General features: G+C 37.8%; 1 protein-coding gene across 1 annotated transcript; it reads left to right on the top strand.

Moving 5' to 3' along the window:
- The first annotated feature begins 1,208 nt into the window (after nucleotides 1–1,208).
- Nucleotides 1,209–22,738, top strand: LOC108665340 (golgin subfamily A member 6-like protein 6). Its single transcript, XM_018152086.2, has 7 exons — nucleotides 1,209–1,216; nucleotides 12,836–12,928; nucleotides 14,422–14,551; nucleotides 16,217–16,317; nucleotides 16,654–16,825; nucleotides 18,424–18,626; nucleotides 22,363–22,738. The coding sequence occupies exons 1-7, from the start codon at nucleotides 1,209–1,211 to the stop codon at nucleotides 22,736–22,738; spliced, it is 1,083 nt and encodes a 360-aa protein (XP_018007575.2).
- The last annotated feature ends 873 nt before the right edge of the window (nucleotides 22,739–23,611 follow it).

Genomic DNA, 23,611 nt, shown 5'->3' with positions numbered 1-23,611 from the left:
CACTGGACCCCAATGACGCAGCCAAATTTCCCGGTACAAGATTGTGCATTCTACTCACCTAGTTAATACATAATACATGCTTCATAATTTATTTATCGAGTATATTCGAACTCATTCCGCTAATTTACTAGATAAATTATATAGAGCATATATACCTCCTGGGGAATCAAGGATTTTTTTGCAAGTGTATAGTAGAGATCATCATATCTCTGTTTATATATTCAGTATTCTATGCGGAGCCTTCTCTCTAGTAATCGGAAGTCGTCACGTTGTGATCTTCTTTGATCTCTTGATCTTGACATAGGCATAGAATTTTGAGTATCTTGACATTTTAATTTTGATTTTCCTTGACATACGTTGCAGACTTCAATCAAGATACTAGCTACGTTGCAGACTTCACTAAGATACTAACCAACGAAACACAACCTACAGACTGCAAGAACTTCTGCCACGCCGCAATCGCTAAGCCGGCAACCGCGATGATGAACGAGCGCCGGGGATCATTTGTCGCGACGGTCTTGCTTCGCGCGACGTGCCCATCGGGGCAGCGAGTCAGACGCGATCTGCCTCGTGGTCTGGGGAGGCAGAGGTGGGCATGGTGAGGCAGGGGTGGTCTGGGGAGGCAGGGGTGGTCTGGGGAGGCAGGGGTGGTCTGGGGAGGCAGGGGTGGTCTGGGGAGGCAGGGGTGGTCTGGGGAGGCAGGGGTGGTCTGGAGAGGCAGGGTGTTGCCTGTAGTAGCGTGTTGGGGAGGCAGGGTGTTGCCTGTAGCGTGTTGGGGAGGCAGGGTGTTGCCTGTAGCGTGTTGGGGAGGCAGGGGTGGTCTGGGGAGGCAGGGGTGGTCTGGAGAGGCAGGGGTGATCTGGAGAGGCAGGGTGTTGCCTGTAGCGTGTTGGGGAGGCAGGAATAGCATGCTGGGGAGGCAGGAATAGTATGCTGGGGAGGCAGGAATAGCATGCTGGGGAGGCAGGAATAGCATGCTGGGAGGCAGGAATAGCATGCTGGGAGGCAGGAATAGCATGCTGGGAGGCAGGAATAGCATGCTGGGGAGGCAGGAATAGCATGCTGGGGAGGCAGGAATAGCATGCTGGGGAGGCAGGAATAGCATCTGTCTCTTATACACATCTAGATGTGTATAAGAGACAGAGGCAGCAGGGAGGTTAATACGATAATGGGAAGGTGATTAAGGCAGCAGGGAGGTTAATACGATAATGGGAAGGTGATTAAGGCAGCAGGGAGGTTAATACGATAATGGAAAGGTGATTAAGGCAGCGGGGAGGTTAATACGATAATGGAAAGGTGATTAAGGCAGCGGGGAGATTAATACAATGGTGGGAGGGTGATTAAAGCATCAGGTAGCTAGATTAATACGATAGTGGGAGGGTGATTAAGGTAGCGAGGAGGTTAATACGATAGTGGGAGGGTGATTAAGGCAGTGGTATGGGTAATAAGATAATGGAAGGGTGATTAAGGCAGTGGTATGGGTAATAAGATAGTGAGAGGGCGATTAAGACAGCGGGGAGGTTAAAACGATAATGGTAAAGTGATTGAGGCAATGGGAAGGTTAATTGATAAATTAGTGGAAAGGTGATTAAGACAGCTTGGAGGGCAATACGATAAGGGGAAAGTGATTGAGGCAAGAGGAAGGTTAATAAAATAGTGGGAAGGTGATTTAAGGTATCAGGGAGGTTAATACGATAGTGGGAATGTAATTAAAGCAGCAGGGAGGTTAATAAAATAATGGGAAGGTGATTTAAGGCAGCAGGGAGGGAAATAAAGCTGCGGGGCGCAGGCTGAGATGTGGTCCAGGATGTGGTGAAGGGCTCCGTGGGACTCCACGTAAGCACTTCACGCACACTTCATCATCTGCTCTTCATTCGACCATCATCTGCACTTTACACTTCCCCTTGCATCAGGCTCTATTCACGCTCTGCTTCAAAACAAAACTTTCAAATAATGAAGGTTTTACGGGTAATGTCCAAGCTTAATTACAGTAAGAGCCGCATGAAAATGTACGATGTACTTCGCGATGAATATGTTTTTTACCGCTTGAAAATGTAACTGACTTCATGAGTCAGGCTCTGCTTTGGAACAAAAATTTCAAATAATGAAGGTTTTACGGGCAATGTCCGAGCTTACAGTAAAGGCCGGTGAAAATGTACGATCGATGTACTTGACGATGAAAATGTACTTTACCGCTTGAAAATGTAAGTGACTTCATGAAAGGAACTTCATGACACCGCATGAGAGAGGCATATGGAAGTTTGCCTGGTTCTTTCTAGAGGTGTTTGATCTCATGAAGTGTCTGATCTCATGGTATCTCATGGTATCTCATGGTATCTCATGGTATCTCATGGTATCTTATGGTATAAAGCCAAACTTCATATAATTTTTACGCAGCACGCAGAATCTGGCCTTACTCCAAATGAGATGTGGGAGATTATTTTAGCTCCCTCGAAAAATTTAGGTTAACTGATACAATTTTTGCTATCGCATAAACTAGTAAAATGCCACATAAAATTGTATTCCTTCAAAGAAAATTGTAAACCAGTATATGAAATGGCGACCCTCGATCCTCGTTAAATTGTTCCTCATTATACATACATTTTTGACCCATCAATATTGATTGAATGACCAATATTGCAACTCATAACATAAAGTTGTACTGTAACTTAGTGCCTCTCGATCCCCATGAATGTCTGCTTGCCCTCAAAAGTGCACCTCACCTTAGGAGAGTATGCCTCACATTAAGAATGTGAGCCTCACTACAAGAAAATGCGGTAAACCTTAAGAATGCGAGCCTCACAAACAGAATATGTTATCTTATCTCAATAATATGCGCCTATCCCAAGAAAGTATGCCTCACCTCAAGAATACGAGCCTCACCTTAATAATGTGATCCCCACAACCATAATACATATCTTCCTTAAAAGTGTGAGCCGCACCACAAGAATGTGCGCCTCACCTTAAGAAAGTGTGCCTCACTTAAGAAATGTGCCTCACCCTGAGAATGTATGCCTCACAACGGTAATACGTATTTTATCTCAAGAATGTGCACCTTGATAATGTTTATCTCACTACAAATGACTGTGCCTTACATTGAGAAAATGTGCAGCAAAAATTTAAGAACGAAAACACACGGCTGACCATTTATGACCTACGTGTGCTGTTAATTATAAATAATAAAAGTAGTATCAGGCTTTAAGATTAAATGGCCTAGAGGCCTGTCGCAGAATTTTCACGCTAGCTGTGGGTCTCGAATATCCAACTCATTAATCAAATATTTTCCATCTAAACCACTCTGAGGAAAGGAAGACAGATTTAGATTAAATAATTAATTATTTAATAATGATTTTATTGTTTATTACATTTTAATTTAATTTAATTTGCCGCGCGCTATAATTTTATATTAAAGATTTTACATTATCCATTGGCCGTTTATTCGCCTGCTAGCCGGTCAAGGATGAATAGTGAGCTGCTGCATCAACCGGTCAAGGATGAATAGTGAGCTGCTGCATCAACCGGTCAAGGAGGAATAGTGAGCCGCTGCATCAACCGGTCAAGGAGGAATAGTGAGCCGCTGCATCAACCGGTCAAGGAGGAATAGTGAGCCGCTGCATCAACCGGTCAAGGAGGAATATGGCTGCATCAACCGGTCAAGGAGGAATAGTGAGTAGCTGCATCAACCGGTCAAGGAGGAATAGTGAGCCGCTGCACCATGCACCACAGAAGGTATATTAAACGGCCACAGTATATGCAGCTTACGAGGAATATGAGGTGTTCGGAGGTATAAAAAAGACTTATAAAATGTGAAAAACATGTTTTTTTCCGGGAAAACTTTTATTATATGGCAGCTTAGTTTCCTCGTTATTCATATTTATTCTAGTATTTTTTGTTAGTAACTAAGAAATATTTTCAAGCTAACTTTCTCGGTAAAAATAGGGTACAAATATTCTAAATTCAACTCGGTGAATTCGGGAAGCGATAGAAAATTAATAGGAAAGTGTGTCACTATTTTGACAATACCTACAACTTATTATTTTATGAATTTAGTATTTTTGTTCTCACTGTAAGATACTACAAAAATTATATATGGAAGGTTTTATATTAGACGCCCAATGTTAGTTGAGTTTTCTTAAATATATAACTTCCATCGCACTAAACGCATCTACTGTTTTTATGTTGCCAAAACAGACATAGTAATATCTGGCTCACGAAAAAACTAATTTTAATAAACATTTTCTTTTTTTAAATAAAACTTCGAGGTAAATGTTCTTTAGTTTCGTTATTTATTGCACACGACTGTTTGAAGCTGCCTCAAATTCCAATTCAAATACATAACCTGGCGCAAAGAGAATCAACTTGGTATGTCCACTTGAACTTTTGGTATCATTCGTACTAAATTAATAACTATTAATAATAATTTAAATAATAATAATAATAATTTTTTACGAACTTTTCGATAATTAAGCATTCGAGTTGTTCTCTGATTTGCAGTGTCCTATATAGTCATGCACCTTTAGTAATATAACTCCATCGCCAACATCCATTGAGAAAAACGCTATTATATGTTCATTTTTTCTCTTTACAATTTGTGATAAAAGCAGCGTTACAAGTGGTTATCATTTTACATATAGTTGCATCGTAGCAATTAACTATTATTTTGTCGGTACATAGTTTTAATTAGTTATTATATATCGTTACATAGTTATTGTTTTTTTGTTACCTCATGGCATAAACTATTACAATTTATTGTTTATCGCTACATGAGTTTTAAATAGTTAATAGTTTAATAGCAGAACACCGCAATAAAGTTGAAAATGTAAACCGTTTTAAGTGGAAACTATCATCGGTAAAATGGAAATTGGAGAAAAATTACCCGTCTACTTTATGTATAAACATTGCTTTGGTTGAAATCAGTGACAAATTCTGCTTATTTGTTCAAATGTGGCAGGAAAAATTGCAACACAAACCTGGTATTTAATGTCCAAGTAATCTAAGTTCAAATGTTTTGTCAACATTTTTATGTTAAGTGAAATGATTTAAGAATTTTTTGTTGCATCTGTAAGACTCGACAGTAATCGGAATACATCTTATACTTTTCTTGGCGCTGTCAGATTCATGAGTGAGTCAATTTCCTCAAAATGGAAATTTTGAATAATTACTAATTAATTTTTTTCAGTTTTATAAATTTGCTAATAAAATTCAAGTCAAAATTTTTACGTGTATTTGTATTGCTCGCGTTTCTCCCAAAATTAGATTAGTCTAATCAACAAGAACATCAATGCTTTCAAGTGATTAGAAATTTCTTCGATTATTAAAATTTATTCCCATCTCGCTATCCATCAATTGTCTAGTACCATATGATTTATTATGAACTTCATAAAGAACCTCCCTCATGCAACGCCTCTCCTGATCTGATGCCCGAGGAATGAACTGTAGGAATGTAGCAACGAGTAACTGTTGAAGCTATGACGTCACACGTCAGAGACAGTGTGAGAGGAGAAGTAGCATGCGCTCAATGGGCATGAGAGAGCTAGAGACATGCAGTGTGAGAGAGCTATAGACAGTGTGAGAGAGCTAGAGACAGTGTGAGAGAGCTATAGACAGTGTGAGAGAGCTAGAGACAGTGTGAGAGGAGGGGTAGCATGCACTCAATGGGCATGAGAGAGCTAGAGACAGTGTGAGAGAGCTATAGACAGTGTGAGAGAGCTAGAGACAGTGTGAGAGGAGAGATAGCATGCGTTCAATGAATATGGAGGAGTTAAAAACAGTGTGAGATGTTAAAGACGAGGTTACATTCATTTGCAAAGATAGGAGAATAAGAGATAGTGAGTAATAAAAATTTTCATTCGCGCAGCTAAGATTGAAAAGACGAAGTGATAGGAACACAGCTACATTCTGGGTAGATTTTTTCATACATTCTAAATTTCCCATTTACATTCAAGGTATATTTTTTCCTACATTCTACATTTCACATCTACATTCAGGGTAGATGGGTGGGTGTATGAAAGGAAAGGTGCCGAATACAGTTTGAAGGAGAGTCGTGGTTCAATGGGTTATATATAGTGTATGAAAGGGAAGGTGGTGAATACAGTTTGAAGGAGAGTCGTGGTTCAATGGGTTATATATAGTGAATGAAAGGGAAGGTGCTGAATACAGTTTGAAGGAGAGTCGTGGTTCATCTTATAATTGGTCTTGTGCTCGATATGAAGGAAGGCATTGAAGACAAGACTCGCAGCTCAATGCAGCCTTGTGCTCTCTCTGTAATCCGACCAAAAAGCTACATCCTTCGATTTTTGCAAGAGAAACAAAGAAGAGGTCAGTAAAGCGGGCTTCTTCCGACGTTTGAGTTTCTGTTCACGCGTTCTGCATGGGCGTTGGTTCATGTTATGGCGTTTCTGTTGTTGCATATGTTTCGCATTATGTAGTTTCTAGCTTGGCTTTTTTGTGCAATACGGGCAAGGGACAGGTTTTTGATTTCTGTTGCTGCATGCATGTTTCGCATTATGTAGTTTCTAGCTTTGCTTTTGTTATGTGCAATTAATATACGGGTGATGAACAGGTTTTCGTTCAATTGTCTGCTAAATATTGCAGGAACTGACGTCTTATTATTCAAAATTAAATACAACTGCAACTTTGGGTGCATGGGCGTTGGTTCATGTGTTAAGGCGTTTCTGTTGCTGCATGTTTCGCATTATGTAGTTTCTAGGTTTGCTGTTGTTATGTGCAATATACGGGTAATGAACAGGTTTTTGATCAATTGCCTGCTAAATATTGCAGGAACTGAGGTTTTCTTGTTCAAAATTAAGTACAATTGCGACGTTTTAATATTATACTATAAAATTTGGAAATTAACGCTACAGTAAAAAAATTGTATGTAACTCGGACGTTTTTCCTTCAAGTTCGATCGTCATATTTAGTGGCTGCCTCACCATTAAATAGCAGTGAAGAAAAATTTTTTTACTTTGCAGTCAATAACGTGATGTATTGCGGCCATCGTATAGTGTGTGGTTAGCTATACATTGCTGAAATTGAACGAAATTTAAAATCTCACGTTCCATCTAAACACTGAAATTATCGTGATGTTTCCACCACTTCTTCATAATTCGTCCTCGTGAGGAGATAGAAATAAAATTCACAAGTAAGTGGTTATTGATGATAATGTTTGATAAATAAATATTACATATGAAGGCTGAGATGAATAAAAAAAGGTGTTACATATAAGAAGGCTTAGATGAATAAAAAAAGGTGTTACATATAATAAAATATTTGCATAATCGTCATAGCATAGATACGTCAATAACATCGCCATGGATACGTCGATATCAATTATTTTTGATATCGACGGCGATTGATTGATTCGCTTTAATGATTGCGGTAACCGTTACCTCTTCGATGATTGTTTCTGCTGCTTGCATGCCCTAGATTGGCAGGTTTAATCTAGAGAATGAACGGTGATTGCCTGAGAGATTTATAGCACCGTATTATTTGGTGGCTCCGGAAGCAAATGGGAAATGTTTTGTGGATGTTTTGTTAGTGGGGCAGTTGTTTAGAATGTTGCAGAGTATTGATTGAATCTGCAACCTTCAACTGAGAATGTTTCTCTTTGGTTTTATTATTATTATTAATTTTATTATTATTATTTATTATTATTATTATTATCATTATTATTATTATTGTTATTATTATTATTGTAGATTAATAACAGGTCGAATATTTTGTAATTAGAAACGGATTTCCTAAATCCTTTGAATATATATTTTTATTTTGAAGATATAGGACATGATGAATACGACTCATGTATATGTCGTCAAGAAAGGGTTGTTTCTTAGCGTTTTCTTTGCGTTTAATTCACATATCTATGTCCATTCAAAACTTCCTATTGCAAATTAGTTCGTGGTGACTTTGAAAAACAATAACAGAGATGTTTCTATAGCTAAATATTCGATTACAATTTATGTGCTTCCTGAGTCATAAGACCTGACATTGTTCATGAAATAGATGATTCATCTAATAGGTTGTACGAGTATACATTATCCCCATACTCCACGTCATGTTGAATTAGATGATACATTAGTACGATGTATGCATTAATCCCATACTTCAAACACATGATTCATGTAGTAGGTTATACAGTATACATTATCCCCCCCCCATACTTCAAATACATGATTCATGTAGTAGGTTGTACAGTATACATTATCCCCCCCCCATACTTCAAATACATGATTCATGTAGTAGGTTGTACAGTATACATTATCCCTATACTTGAAATACATGATTCATGTAGTAGGTTGTACAGTATACATTATTCCCATACTTCAAATACATGATTCATGTAGTAGGTTGTATACATTATCCACATACCTCACATCACGCATATCTCATTGAAGATCCCATAGAACTAGAAGGACAGAGAGGCTGTTTCATGGCGCCATAGAATGAACGCGTTTGTCCTTCTCGATCAGGCATTCTATCCTCGCGTGGAATTATGGCCGGGCTATCGGTGGCCAGCGATAACCCTGCATTTAGTCTACGAAATTCCGCTTTTGATTGTCCTTCAAGGTCAACGGTCACCATGTTCATTATTTATTGAGAAGATGATGGGAAATGATGGGGAATTGATGAGAAAATGATATGGAAACGATGGGAAAATGATGAGAAAATAAAGTGAAAATTAGGGGAAAATAAAGGAAGCAAGAATGCATTTATTACGCGGTGACTATGTTTACAATCATTTATGGCCGTGCTACCGCAGGCCAGCGATAACCCTGCATTTAGTCTACAAAATTCCGCCTTTGATTGTCTATCGGGGCCAACGGAAAAGTCCGGAATTTTATTTGAGCGGTCATTTGTCACGGCAGTTGACAGAAAAGTAAGGTGATTGACGGAAGAAGTTAATAATAAGGTTCGTGTGAGTCCAGAAGTATGGGAGACATGAAATTTAAGTTCAATTGGAATTTTGGAATAAAGTATATCGGATTTTTGAATCATAATTGGGCTCTTGGGTGTTCAGTTAACTACGGTGATCATTCATAACGCATATAGTCGATTGAAGCATTAGGCATGCATTTGCTTTGTTAACTACAGTCATCGGAAAAAATCAGTATTTAATACTGGTAACAGTGTTGATTTAATTCATAATCGCGATATTTTTCGTAATGAACATATAAAATCATAATTATGACAAAATTATGTCATGCTAGGCAGGTTAGCCCGGCGTTGCCCAGGCTCGACACTCCCAGCAATTTAAAATCCCGTTACCTCAAGTCATTTAATTCCTGTTGCACTTAATAACGTCAATATCAATAAAGATTTATGCTAATTAATAAATACCAAAAATATATTTAAATTTTATTTCTTTATATAGAAAACCAAAATTTTACATAGAACAAATAAAGCTCATTTGACTATCGTTTTAAAACATGAAAAGACTGTTTGAGAGGGTAGCTAATATCCCGACACGATAAGTATGCTGGAGACGCGCGCCAACAGTCGAATAACAAATTAATTCTTGGTAATTTATTAATTTTTCGTTAAAAATTAAAATAGTTTAATTTGTTTCACGACGTAGAAAACTTTATTTAGTTTTTGAATAACTATAGCTTTTGAAAAACCAGTTCAAACTTATTATTTTACCAAAAAGGGTAAAGAGAATGCTAGAAGAAAGGGAAATTTTTATAATAATTATTGTTTATAATTTTGTTCATTGTAAAAAAATGCTAACAAAGACCAGTTCAAAAAGGCAGCAAATTATTAATTTAAAGTTTAATAAAATATATAGTTTGCATAAAAAACGTATATTTTATAAAAATGAAAATACACTGATTTGATGCGTAGAAATAATCAATTAAATAGTCGTGGACATTTTTGTGGGACACATTTTGTATTTGGTGTCAAGCTACAAACACGCAAACAAACATTGACAAATATTTATAAAACTAATACCCTCTTTTAACATAATATAATAGCCTATATTAACTCAACACAGCTCAGCAGGAATTCGGTTTAACTAATCCTTATACTTCTGGCTTCCTTATAAGGACATATCAATTTGTTTGTATAATTTCGCGGAAGTTATTTCTTTATACAAATTATATTTAAACCATAGCATGGATTTGATTACCAATTTTCTTATTGATATTTCAATTCAATTTAATTCCTTAATTAGATTCAATTTTCTTAAATGATATTAAATAACTAATTAAATAATTATTTAAAATTAGACGATATTTTTCACTGGCGTAGGTAAATCAAAAAGCAAGTCCCACATCAAAAAAGAAAACATGACTTCACATGCACAAGACTGTACTGATGGTGTAAAGTAATTCTGGTGACGCAACACACTAGTTTATTTGTGTGAGAAACACAATCTTTTTATTTTGATGTCACGCGACACAAACTACACAGCTGCCTACATGTTAACACACACAGCCTCTGAGGTATGTTTAATGAGGTATGCTTACTGAGGTATGTTTCCTGAGGTGTACTTACTGAGGTATGCTTACTGAGGTGTGCTTACTGAGGTATGTTTACTGAGGTATGTTTACTGAGGCATGCTATCTGAGGTATGCTTACTGAGGTATGCTTACTGAGGTATGTTTACTGAGGTATGCTTACTGAGGTATGTTTACTGAGGTATGCTTACTGAGGTATGCTTGCTGAGGTATGTTTACTGAGGTATATTTAATGTGGTATGCTGACTGAGGTATGTTTACTGAGGTATGCTTACTGAGGTATGCTCACTGAGGTATACCTACTAAGGTATGTTAACTGAGGCGAGAATTTTTTTATTTTAGTACGGAAATTCCTGTAACAAGACATGAGAAGTCCATATTTTTGTTCATTAATGATTGTTCATTATGAATGTAGCAAAAATAAATGAAAAAAATCAATACCATAATTTATTTGAATTACGGTTTATTCAGTTCAGCTAATAAATAGCAGTGACGGTTAAAGAAAAAATAAATGATATTCATAGTCATCAAGATTAGTTTTATGTACTTCAACGCATTTGCCGTGAAAGCTAACCTTCACTTCCGAAGAAAATCCTTTGATCCTCTGACGCAGGATTATTTTTTTAGGTTATCAGCGCCGCATCGATTAAATTAGATCAGAGAGAAGTCCTATATATAGGCCTATATATAAGCCTATATATAGGCCTATATTCAATATAGGCTGCAAGCCTGCCCCAATACCAGAGCACTTTTGCCTTCAAAATCGCGCTGCATAATTATTTTTTTTAAAGATTGAAGCCGAAAATAATCATTAAAACTCTGCCATCAAACGGAAATTTGTGTTCAGGGACATGGATTTATTCCTTTAGATGGAGAGATAAAATGGGCGCCGGCCGTAAGTTTTATTCGAAAATGTGTTGAAATTTTGATTGAAATAATTAATGTGTTTTAAACGCAGCGAATATATATAACAGAAAAGAATATGTGTAGTGACAGGTATGAAAATAATTGAATAAAAAGGTGAGTAGTGCAGGTGTAAGAGGCCATTTGCATGCAAGTGTAAGAGGCCACTCTACGTGCAGGTGTAAGAGGCCACTCTACGTGCAGGTGTAAGAGGCCACTCTACGTGCAGGTGTAAGAGNATATAATATAATATAATATAATATAATATAATATAATATAATATAATATAATATAATATAATATAATATAATATAATATAATATAATATAATATAATATAATATAATATAATATAATATAATATAATATAATATAATATAATATAATATAATATAATATAATATAATATAATATAATATAATATAATATAATATAATATAATATAATATAATATAATATAATATAATATAATATAATATAATATAATATAATATAATATAATATAATATAATATAATATAATATAATATAATATAATATAATATAATATAATATAATATAATATAATATAATATAATATAATATAATATAATATAATATAATATAATATAATATAATATAATATAATATAATAGAAATATTCTGATAAAGGAACTCTGTAATCTTATCTGACTGATAATTAAGCTGAAAATTTTCAATAAAAAGCTGAAATATCAAATACTGAAAATTTTATTTTAGTCTACGGAGAATAAATGCACAATATCATATGTCAATAGCTCTCCCAGCTTGCTTCACTATTGGTAATATAATTTATGTTACTTAATTTACATTTCATCCATTCACGACTTTGTTATCATATGCTGAAAATTTTATTTTAGTCTACGGAGAATGTATGTACAATATCAAATGTCGATCGCTCTTCCAGCTTGCTTCAGGATTGGTAATATATTTTATGTTACTTAATTTAAATTCCATCCATTCATGACTTTGTTGGATGCATTCAGTTTTGCATATAACTCATTGATTAAACGAAGAATGACCCATGTTTTTGTTCTGTTTTAATACCATTAGTTTTTAGTCGGAGCTTATTCCAATTAACTATTAAACCTGTACTTGTTTCTCTTTCTAATTTATTAAGCTAACATAAGCTCGTGTAGTAAAGGTTGAGTGATATGTATTTCAGTATTGCTTGCTGATGTCCTACATGTGGTTTTGCCACCTACAGTACATATAGTTTATGTAGGTAATTGGTGCTAGAGTATTACTTGCTGACGTCATGCAGATGGTTTTATCACCTACAGTACATATAGTAGTATAGTATATAGTATAGTATAGTATAGTATAGTATAGTATAGTATAGTATAGTATAGTATAGTATAGTATAGTTTAGTATAGTATAGTATAGTATAGTATAGTATAGTATAGTATAGTATAGTAGTATATTGGTGCTAGAGTATTACTTGCTGACGTCATGCAGATGGTTTTGTCCACAGCTGGACGGAGAGCCAGCTGCAGCTGCAGCTGGAGAGGTTCACTTCTACAAGCTGGAGTGTGAAAGCTTACGCAGGCGGTGAGTTTAATTGTGTTTTGAGTATTGAGTGAATGTCTTCAATGAATAAATATTGTTCCGGAATGTAAAAAATAATTGGATGGATTAGCAATGTATAAAAATCCTTTGAGTTTGGATATTTGCCATCTCAATAATGTAGAGTGAAAATAGTGTGAGTGAAGCAATATTCAGTGGCAACACAATCAAAATTCATTTGTTTGTTATAGCATCTTCCAGTCAGTCATAGGACCGCTGCATAGAAGATATGGTGACATATATTATTCTGCTCTGCCAAATTCAAAGACGTTTTCGTTACTGATACTTAGAAACCTACTCATTATCTCCGGACCCTGATGGCTGGACGATCTTCCAATTGACGGTTTGGGACAGTTGACGACGAAGGCGGTGCATCAGCACGGCCTTGGACCAGGAAACACAAAACATGACATAATGACATAAGGACACGTTCCAGTATATATGTTATTTCTCACTCGGAATACACGCCCTCGCCGAGTGTGAGAGTTGAAGCTTACGACGAGTGTGAGAGTTGAAGCCCTCGACGAGTGTGAGAGTTGAAGCTTACGACGAGTGTGAGAGTTGAAGCCCTCGACGAGTGTGAGAGTTGAAGCCCTCGACGAGTGTGAGAGTTGAAGCCCTCGACGAGTGTGAGAGTTGAAGCCCTCGACGAGTGTGAGAGTTGAAGCCCTCGACGAGTGTGAGAGTTGAAGCCCTCGACGAGTGTGAGAGTTGAAGCCCTCGACGAGTGTGAGAGTTGAAGCCCTCGACGAGTGTGAGAGTTATTGCAGCCCTAGACGAGTGTGAGAGTTGAAGCCCTAGACGAGTGTGAGAGTTGAAGCCCTCGATGAAGCCCTCGACGAGTGTGAGAATATTTCCTTGCGGAGAGTGTTTGGGTCACCGCAGGAAGCGAGAGCGATGGTGTAACTTTATTAAAAAGAAAAATCCGAGCTTAATGCTCTCTAATATGAGAGCACCGAGAGCGAAAGCCTATTATGAGGTGAAGTGAGACATCAGTGCACTCAAATTCGTACACATTACTCTTAAGAAAAGATTTTGTTTCACCAATATATTTTTTTTGTAGTGGCGAGTCAAATGCAGAAGCGCTGCTGTGGCGACTCAAATGTCATGTACGACACTTGAATTTCCTGCCTTGTATTACCGAATCGTACGCCTGGCAGGCTAGAGGAGCTTATATTTCCTGCCTTGTATTAACGAAGCGTACGTCTGGTAGGCTGGAGAAGCTTATATTTCCTGCATCGTATTAACGAAGCGTGCATCTGGCAGGCTAGAGGAGCTTATATTTCCTATCTTGTCTTAACGAAGCGTGCGTCTGGCAGGCTAGAGGAGCTTATATTTCCTGCCTTGTATTAACGAAGCGTACGTCTGGCAGGCCAGAGGAGCATATATTTCCTGCCTTGTATTAACGAAGCGTGCGTCTGGCAGGCTAGAGGAGCTTATATTTCCTGTCGTGTATTAACGAAGCGTGCGTCTGGCAGGCTAGAGGAGTTGTCGTACAGCGGCGCGGGTGTCGCGGCGCTGCGCCAGGACCTGGACATCGCGCGGCGCAGGGAGGCCGACCTTCTGGCCGAGTTGGACCGCGCCAGGGCAGCTCTTGACAACCTTAAGGTTAGCGTAAATGTTCGGTATATTTACGTCGGTCGTAACGAGCTTTACGTTTAATTGATATACAAATAATATTTACTACGGTTATGATTTCACCGTCTAGGTTAGCCTAATATGTTCATATCTTTATAGTCAAAAGATATTTACGTCGGTTATGATTTCACCGTCTAGGTCAGCTTGGTATGTTCATATCTTTATAGCCAAATGATATTTACGACGGTTATGATTTCACCGTCTTGGTTATCTTGGTATGGTCGATATCTTTACGCTTGTCGTAACTCCATTTATGACTTCCACTATCTCACCGTCAACGACAGCTCTTGAATGACTTTATGTTGGTCGTAACTCGATTCACGAGGAATAATTTTTCAAAGTCCAGTTTTTATTTGTATGTTCAATTTTTTACGTTAGTCGTAAGTCGATTTAAGACGACCACTTCATCACCGCTAAGGCTTGTTTGCTGCATTTAATTTTTTTATGTTGGTTTTAATTTTTGTACAAATGAGCATTCTAAACAAAGTCTCACGTTAGAAAAAATTTAAAATTTACACGCTGGAGGTCAAGATTTTGATTCAAACATAGAAATGTACGTTTCATTTTTAATTGATAATGAAGGAATTAATTCATATTTATTATTATTATTCAATGATTAATTGGGTTTGAATTGATCGATGATGTTATTTTGAGCGTAAATGCGATAGTTTCTTCACAAGTATCATTGTCTTTAACCATCCTAGCACACATTGCAACCTTCGTTGACGAATTCTGGATCTAAGAACTGCTTCAATAATTTAGTGAAGAATTCAAGTAATTCGATTAATACACCCAAACCAGTTAAAATTACATGCAGTTGAGTCAAACAAAAGTAAAAAATTATTAACTCTTAATTAACAGGTACGGATGATACTGATGAGCAAATAGCAGGGCTAGGACAATAATATCGGGTGTCTTAGATTGTCTTAACTCTGCTTTTTGCTTAATTTAGTGAGGAGTTCAAGTCATTTGATTAATAGATTAATAAACCCAAACAAATTAAAATTACATTCAGTTGAGTCAAGATAAAAGTAAAAAATTATCAAGTCTTAATTTATAGGTTCGTATGATACTGATGAGCAAATAAAAGGGTTAGGACAATCAGATCGGGCGTCTTAGATTGTCTTAACTCTGTTTTTTGTTTAATATAGGGAGGAGTTCAAGTAATTTGATTAATAAACACAAATCAATTAAAATGATTTGCAGTTTCAGTAAAATATAAGTAAAAAATATCAACTCTTAATTAATCGGTTCGGATTACACTGATGAGAAAATAGAACGGCTAGGATAATCAGATCGGGTGCCTTAGATTGTCATAACCCTGCAATTTGCTATTTAACTTCAGCTAAGAGTTAGATGCGTTTAGGTTAGGACCAATTAGAGGCCGCAAGGTAGAGGTGTCTAGATAGAAGTCCCGTTGGATTATATGTGCCAAAAAATGTTATAAATATAAGAAAATTGAATAAAAAAGCTAAAATTCGCACTGCAATGCATGTAAAGAATGGTTATAATCAAGAAATGTTCATTATTTTACGTAAAAAAATTGAATAAAAAACTAAAATTCGCGCTACAATGCAAGTAAATAATGGTTATTATCAAGAATTGTTCATTGATTTTACGTAAAATTTACCGCAGGAGCACCATGACTTCCTGATGCACGAACGCGACAACCGCAGCCTCGTGGAGGAGGAGCTACAGCTGCAGTGGCAGAGCAGAGTGACAGAGCTGGAGAACAGGTGTGATGTGCAGCTGATAACAGGTGTGATGTGCAGCTGACAACAGGTGTGATGTGCAGCTGACAACAGGTGTGATGTGCAGCTGACAACAGGTNCTCTCATGCTGTGATGGCCTCTCATGCTGTGATGGCCTCTCATGCTGTGATGGCCTCTCATGCTGTGATGGCCTCTCATGCTGTGATGGCCTCTCATGCTGTGATGGCCTCTCATGCTGTGATGGCCTCTCATGCTGTGATGGCCTCTCATGCTGTGATGGCCTCTCATGCTGTGATGGCCTCTCATGCTGTGATGGCCTCTCATGCTGTGATGGCCTCTCATGCTGTGATGGCCTCTCAGGTATAGGGCGCAGGCTCGCCGCCTCACTGACGACCGTGAGGCCGCGCTGGCCGAGTGTGAGGCTCTGAGGCGTAGAGCGTCGGTGTCCTCAGTGGCCTCTGAGGACACGGGTTCAAAGGAGCAGGTTACTCTTGTGAGGCGCGAGATGGAGAGGCAGAGGCGCGAGTTTGAGGTGAGAAAAATTGAGAAGAAATATCAGATGTGATGAATTTAATTGTATATGAGGCATAGAATAAAAAGGATAGGAGAGCCATGATGATAACGATACACTGTTAGAAAAAACGGTGAAAAAACGGTCCCACTGGCATTCTAGTGGCCGGTCGCCACGTGAAAATAAACTGTTTCGCCGTTTTTATCAGATGTTTTACGGATTTCTAGTGTTAAATTAGAATAAAAACAGCGACGGTGTTTCTTTTCACGTGCCGACCGGCCACTGAAACGCCGGTAATACCGTTAACGGTAATTTTTCTAACAGTGTGGGATTATACGAAACATAAAATAAATTCTTCGTACTACGAAACTAATATCAATTTTCCAAATAAGCAATGATATTAGGAAATTATTCAAAATTGAACTTAACAATTGTATAAGGTCAGTGGTATGAGATGATACACTGTTAGAAAAATTACCGTTAACGGTATTACCGGCGTTTCAGTGGCCGGTCGGCACGTGAAAAGAAACACCATGTCGCCGTTTTTATTCTAATATAACGCTAGAAATCCGTAAAACATCTGATAAAAACAGCGAAACCGTTTATTTTCACGGGGCGACCGGCCACTAGAACGCCAGTGGGACCGTTTTTTTACCTTTTTTTTCTAACAGTGTACGAAGCATAGAATAAAAGGGATATGAGAGCCATGATGATAACGATAGGATTATACGAAACTAATATAAATTCTTCGTTCCATGAAACTAATATCAATTCTTCGTTCTACGAAACTAATATCAGTTCTTCGTTCTACGAAACTAATATCAATTCTCCGTTCTACGAAACTAATATCAATTATTCGTTCTACGAAACTAATATCAATTCTCCGTTCTACGAAATTAATATCAATTCTTCGTTCTACGAAACTAATATCAATTCTCCGTTCTACGAAACTAATATCAATTCTTCGTTCTATGAAACTAATATCAATTCTTCGTTCTACGAAACTAATATCAATTCCTCGTTCTACGAAACTAATATCACTAATATCAATTCTTCGTTCTACGAGACTAATATCAATTCTTCGTTCTACGAAATTAATATCAATAATTCTTCGTTCTACGAGACTAATATCAAATCTCAAAATAAGCTATGATATTAGACAATTATTCAAAATTGAGCTTCTAAGGTCACCGTAGCTGTCTTCGAGAAGTGAATTCTGATTTGTGGCATAAAAATCTCAGGCTGAAAATCTCATTCTTGAAAGTAATATGCTCATTACAGCTGAAGCTGAAGTGATGCAGTTCAAGCAGTTGATTGCTTATAGCTGAGGCTGAACTGATTCAGTTCATGCATTTGCCTGATTTCAGTCAAGCCTATCAGCCTCAGTTCATGCAGTTGCCTGATTTCAGTCAAGCCTATCAGCCTCAGTTCATGCAGTTGCCTGATTTCAGTCAAGCCTATGAGCCTCAGTTGATGCAGTTGCCTGATTTTAGTCAAGCCTATGAGCCTCAGTTCATGCAGTTGCCTGATTTCAGTCAAGCCTATGAGCTTCAGTTCATGCAGCTGCCTGATTTCAGTCAAGCCTATGACCCTCAGTTGATGCAGTTGCTTGATTTCAGCTGAAGCTGCAGCTGAAGGAGCACGAGGCAGACGAAGAGAGGATCAGGCACGGGCAGGATAAGAGAGATAAGGAGCAAAGGATACGAGATAAGGATCAAAAGATAAGAGAGAAGGATGAGAAGATAAGAGAGAAGGACGACATGATAAGGCAGCTCGAGGATGAAAAGCGGCGTGACGCTCAAATATACGACGATAGATTAAGGTGAGCGGAATCTTCTATCAATATCATGACATTTCATCATTTATCATGTTTTCTTATCATTAAGTCTTATTACCAATTATATACCCTAACCATTTCGCCCCTAAACTAAGAAAATTCGGGTACCGCCTTAACAATTGGGTCGTTACTTTAAGGTTTCAGTTATTCTCGTTATGTTTGGCTACCCAATAGAAATCAGTTTCCGGTCAGAATCTCTTTTTCGATTTTTTACTCGCCTGAAAGTGTGAGAAGGGTTAGCTGAGCCGAACTATACGGAGGTCACAATTTGACCAGAGGCTTCGAACTCTGAGCGGAAGCTCAGAGTTCGACATGAACCCTGAAGAAATGTTATTAAATTTGGAATATACAGGTTAGATAAATGGTCACTGGTCATGTGGCATCAAATTTTAAAATAGTGGTAGATGTTAATATATTCCTGTCTAAATTTCAAGGAAAAAATGAATAAGAAATATAAGTAATAAGTACTCTAAATAATTTGGTCCTGTTTTTGAGTTTTTAGACTCTCTTGTCCAAAGATTATACCTGAGCTGCTCCGCTATCTTACCATGCTACTGCCGCGCTCAGCCCGTTTAAACTTGCACACCTGGGGCCATACTTTCAAAAAAAGTTAAGTGATCGTAAGTTCATCAGCCAATCATTGACGGCCTTTCGAGCAAAATCCACCAATCATAGACAAGAAAATAGAGCGTAAGTACTTACATTCACTTAGCGAGTTTTGAAAGTATGGCGCCTGAACTCCACCTCACCCAAACAAACGGGTGTAATTTTGAACTCGAATGAACACATTTTGGTATCTGGATAATGTTTTTGTGTGTACTAACGATCGAATAATCTTCAAATTCACTTTAGATAAAAATGACAACGCAAATATGTCAGATGCTCGTGTTTTTTGTATCGGAGTTTAATCATAGACGTCAAAATAACTGCTTGAATTGATAAAGATTTATTAACGGAAAAAAGTTCCATCTTTAAGATTTAGAATAAAAAACTGATACTATAACATAAAATAATTAAAAAAATTAGATCAGCACTCACTGCGGTGAGTGACAGAGAGCGCATTTTCTCGTCCATCCGCTTTGTGAAGTCAAGGTAGACAGTCCCGGATGGACATGACGAGCCCAATAACGCCTTTTTCCCATAAAGGAGAAAATGCGCTAAAAACATTGCAGTAAATGGCAAACTCGCCAAATTTTTGAAACTTCGATGATGTCTTTCGCTTGAATGAGAAAATGCGCTAAAAACATTGCAGTAAATGGCAAATTTGCCAAATTTTTGAAACTTCGATGATGTTTTTCGCTTGAAAGACTCCATTGCATGATGAGGACCTTATGGACCATCAAGCCAAGTGGAAGAGATCGTTCTCATTGAGTCCCTTCAGGAGCTGAAATCAGGCCAGCCTCGATCCTCTCGCTGATTAAGAAGACCAATTTTCTGCTCCGCGGCCTCGTGGCGTTGAGACAATTTTTGCTCGAATTTTGGATGAGAAACGATGGCGCGAGATGGAGCGCGAGTGGCCTCAATTTAGGCCATGATTGAGAGAGACGAACGAGCCAAAACTGGGCAGTTTTTTCTAGTGTTCCTACCAGCTAGAGAACGGTTGCAAGGTGTGGTGCTACTAGGAACACCTGTAACTTGATGGTATCTTACGGCTACAAACTAGAGTGCGGTTGCTAGGTATGGTGCTACTAGGTACTGCTAGTAAAGATGTGGCGCTACTTGGTACTATTGCTATAGTAAAGGTATTTCACATACAGCTGCAAGTTAGAATACGGTTGCAAGGTGGGGTGCTATTATAGGTACTGCTACTAGTAAAGGTACTTCACCTACGGCTGCAAGTTAGAGTACGGTTGCAAGGCGTGATGCTACTAGGTACTGCTGCTTGTAGAGGCACTTCAGCTACGGCTGAAAGTTAGAGTACGGTTGCAAGGTATGGTGCTACTAGGAACATCTGCTACTTGAAGGTATCTCACTTACGACTACAAGCTAGAGTACTGTTTCAAGGTGTGGTGCTACTATGGTACTGCTGCTAGTAAAGGTTTTTCACCTACGGCTACAAGCTGGTGACACAGTGTGTTGTATTTAACTGTCAGGTGAAGTGTTTCAGCCATGGTTTGCAACTGTAAGCAGATCTTTGGGGAGGGGGTTTGTTTGGTTTCAGGAGGGTAATGATTTTGTCAGTTGTCCAGATTGATGGTATGATGCAACTGATGTATGGAATGTTTATTATGTTTGTGAGTGTAGTGATGATGTGTGGGCCTAGGTGTTTGTATTGAATGTGGCTCATTACGTTATGTCGCTCACTTCCCAATCCGTGTTTTAAAATTGCTTCTAAATCCGTGCGAATGTTGCTTCCCGTTCCGCGCGCTTTAAAAGGAACGTCGAGGCCTATAACGTTCACTTTATTTATCGGAAGCACAGATAACATAAATACTGTGTAGGCATCAGTTATTACTGTTGCATCAATCAGCATTTCATGTATGGAATCTACCTACAAAGATGCGGGGATAAAAAAATATTTCAATTAAATGAAACAGGATAACTTCTGTAAAGCAGTGTTGCAAAATACCGAAGTGGAAACTATAGCTTCACATTAGCGTATATTTTATGCGAAGTACAACTTTTTTTGCTTTATTTAATCCTAAAATAAATTTCTCTTCCTCTTGCTACCGTAGATTCGACTTGGCTCCAAAATACAAGTGAAACATTTTTCTTTAACTAAATTATTTTTTGCGAGCTGATTCAAGACTTACTTTAGTTTTCTTTGTGAAGTTAAAAATTACCCGTGATTCGAACTTTCATTTCTATTAGATTAACGCGTTAAATGTGTATTTTTCTATTCCGATCAAGTCGGTCATCTTTTAATCGTGTACATATTAGTTCGTAAAAGTTACCCCTGATCACCGCGTGGGATGTTCAGGTAAAATTAATGAGTTGTGATGAGTTATTAGAGGCTGATGTTCTATCCAGACAAGGATCGTGCTGGTTGTAATTCTACACGAACTGCCAAAACTAACAAAAAACCTTGACAGAGTGGGGGTAGTTCTCCCTGAACGAGACTCGATGTCCAATTACGCTATTATTTGAATATCTCCAGAGAAAATTCTCGAAGTCTCCGAGACAGTTATCCAATATTAAATGTCTCTGTGCTAGTACGAGGTTTTCAATGTGCTTTAATGTGTCTGTGGGTCCATTGTAACTTAATGGCATTTAATATGGGATGTTCTGCGTATTTTCAATTTGGAATATATGAAAGAATGGAATATATGAATTATTAATGGAATATTTGAAAGAAATTCATGATTCGGTTCTGAAATTTTCCGATAGCATGCAAAGACACCGGACGCAGAAATTGCGGTAACTACAATATTACATAGACGGCTCACTGCTCATTTTACATAAAAATTATTTATGATTTTTCATAAATGATGAAGAGAATTATTTCATGAAAAATTTAATGATTCATGCCTTCATAGAGTATATACGGAATAAGACGTAGAGCGCACTAAAATATATTAGTGCCCCTCTAAATTGTCGGCTCTGCAGGCCCATGCGAGAAGCTGCCCTGCACTAATATATTGAGTGAACTAATATATGTTAGTGCCCCTCTAAATTGTCGGCTCTGCAGGGCAGCTGTACAGGCCCACGAGAAGCTGCCCTGCACTAATATATTGAGTGAACTAATATATATTAGTGCCCCTTTAAATTGTCGGCTCCGCAGGGCAGCTGTGCAGGCCCACGAGAAGCAGGTCAAGGAGCTACAGGACGCGCAGGCGACGTTGAGCTCGAGGCTGCAGGGCGCCGAGGCGCTGCATCAGGCGAGGCTGCAGGCGCAGGCTGCAGATTGGCGGCGGCAGACGGGCGAGTCGGAGGACAGCCTGCGTGCCCAGGAGGCTAGCCTGCGTGACCAGGAGGCTAGCCTGCGTGCCAAAGAGGCTAGCCTGCGTGACCAGGAGGCCAGCCTGCATGCCCAGGAGGCTAGTCTGCGAGACCAGGAGGCTAGCCTGCGTGCCCAGGAGGCTAGCCTGCGTGCCCAGGTGGCTAGCCTCGAGCAGGAGGTGGACAGACTCAAGGAGGAGGTAGGAAAAAGGCTTTAGCCTAATTTTTATGCCTTTTTTTCTATTAATTTCAAAATTCCTTGAAGTTTGTTTCCTTTATTTTTTCCTTTGAAGTAAGCTTTGTGCGTGTGCCTTTTTTCCTGATATGGTCATAAAATTCAGCTTATATTCAGTAGAAATTTTTGAATTTAATAAGCATTTAGCATCTCCGTCAGCAAGTCCATAAATAACACTGGAGTTACTAACAACACAATCTTCTTTTTGCAATAGTTGACGTAAGCAATCAATCATATGTACAACGAATATACAACGTATATACAACGAATATTCAACCAAAATACAACGCATATACAACGTATATACAACGAATATTCAACCAATATACAACGAATATACAACAAATATACGACGAATATACAACGAATATTCAACCAATATACAACGAATATGCAACAAATATACGACGAATATACAACGAATATACAACGAATATACACCGAGTATACAACATATATACAATGAATATACAACGAATATACGACGAATATACAACTAATATTTAACGAATATAAAACGAATATACTACAAATATACGACGAATATAAAACGAATATGCCACCCTATGATAACGGATACCGTATATATTACATGAAGCGAAAACGAGGCTTCTGGAAATGAGTCATCTAGTTACGATATTTTTGTGGACACCTGCTAAATATATCTTTTTAAAAAATTTTTTCAATCAAACTATTTTCATTGTTGCCACAAAGACACTGCTGAAAGATTCAAATTTAAAATAACAAATTTTGAAGTAGTTAATGTACCATTTTACCATGTAACTGCCTCTAATGATAAGAATGCCGGCACTAAGTCTGTTTGTAGAATTATTTGTTTGTTCTTGTAATTTGTTTT

This window comes from Hyalella azteca, unplaced genomic scaffold, assembly GCF_000764305.2.
Source record: "Hyalella azteca isolate HAZT.00-mixed unplaced genomic scaffold, Hazt_2.0.2 contig4627, whole genome shotgun sequence".
Lineage (NCBI taxonomy): Eukaryota > Metazoa > Arthropoda > Malacostraca > Amphipoda > Hyalellidae > Hyalella > Hyalella azteca.
Note: the sequence above shows the minus strand (reverse complement) of the source record. Positions and strands in the feature narration are given on the sequence as shown.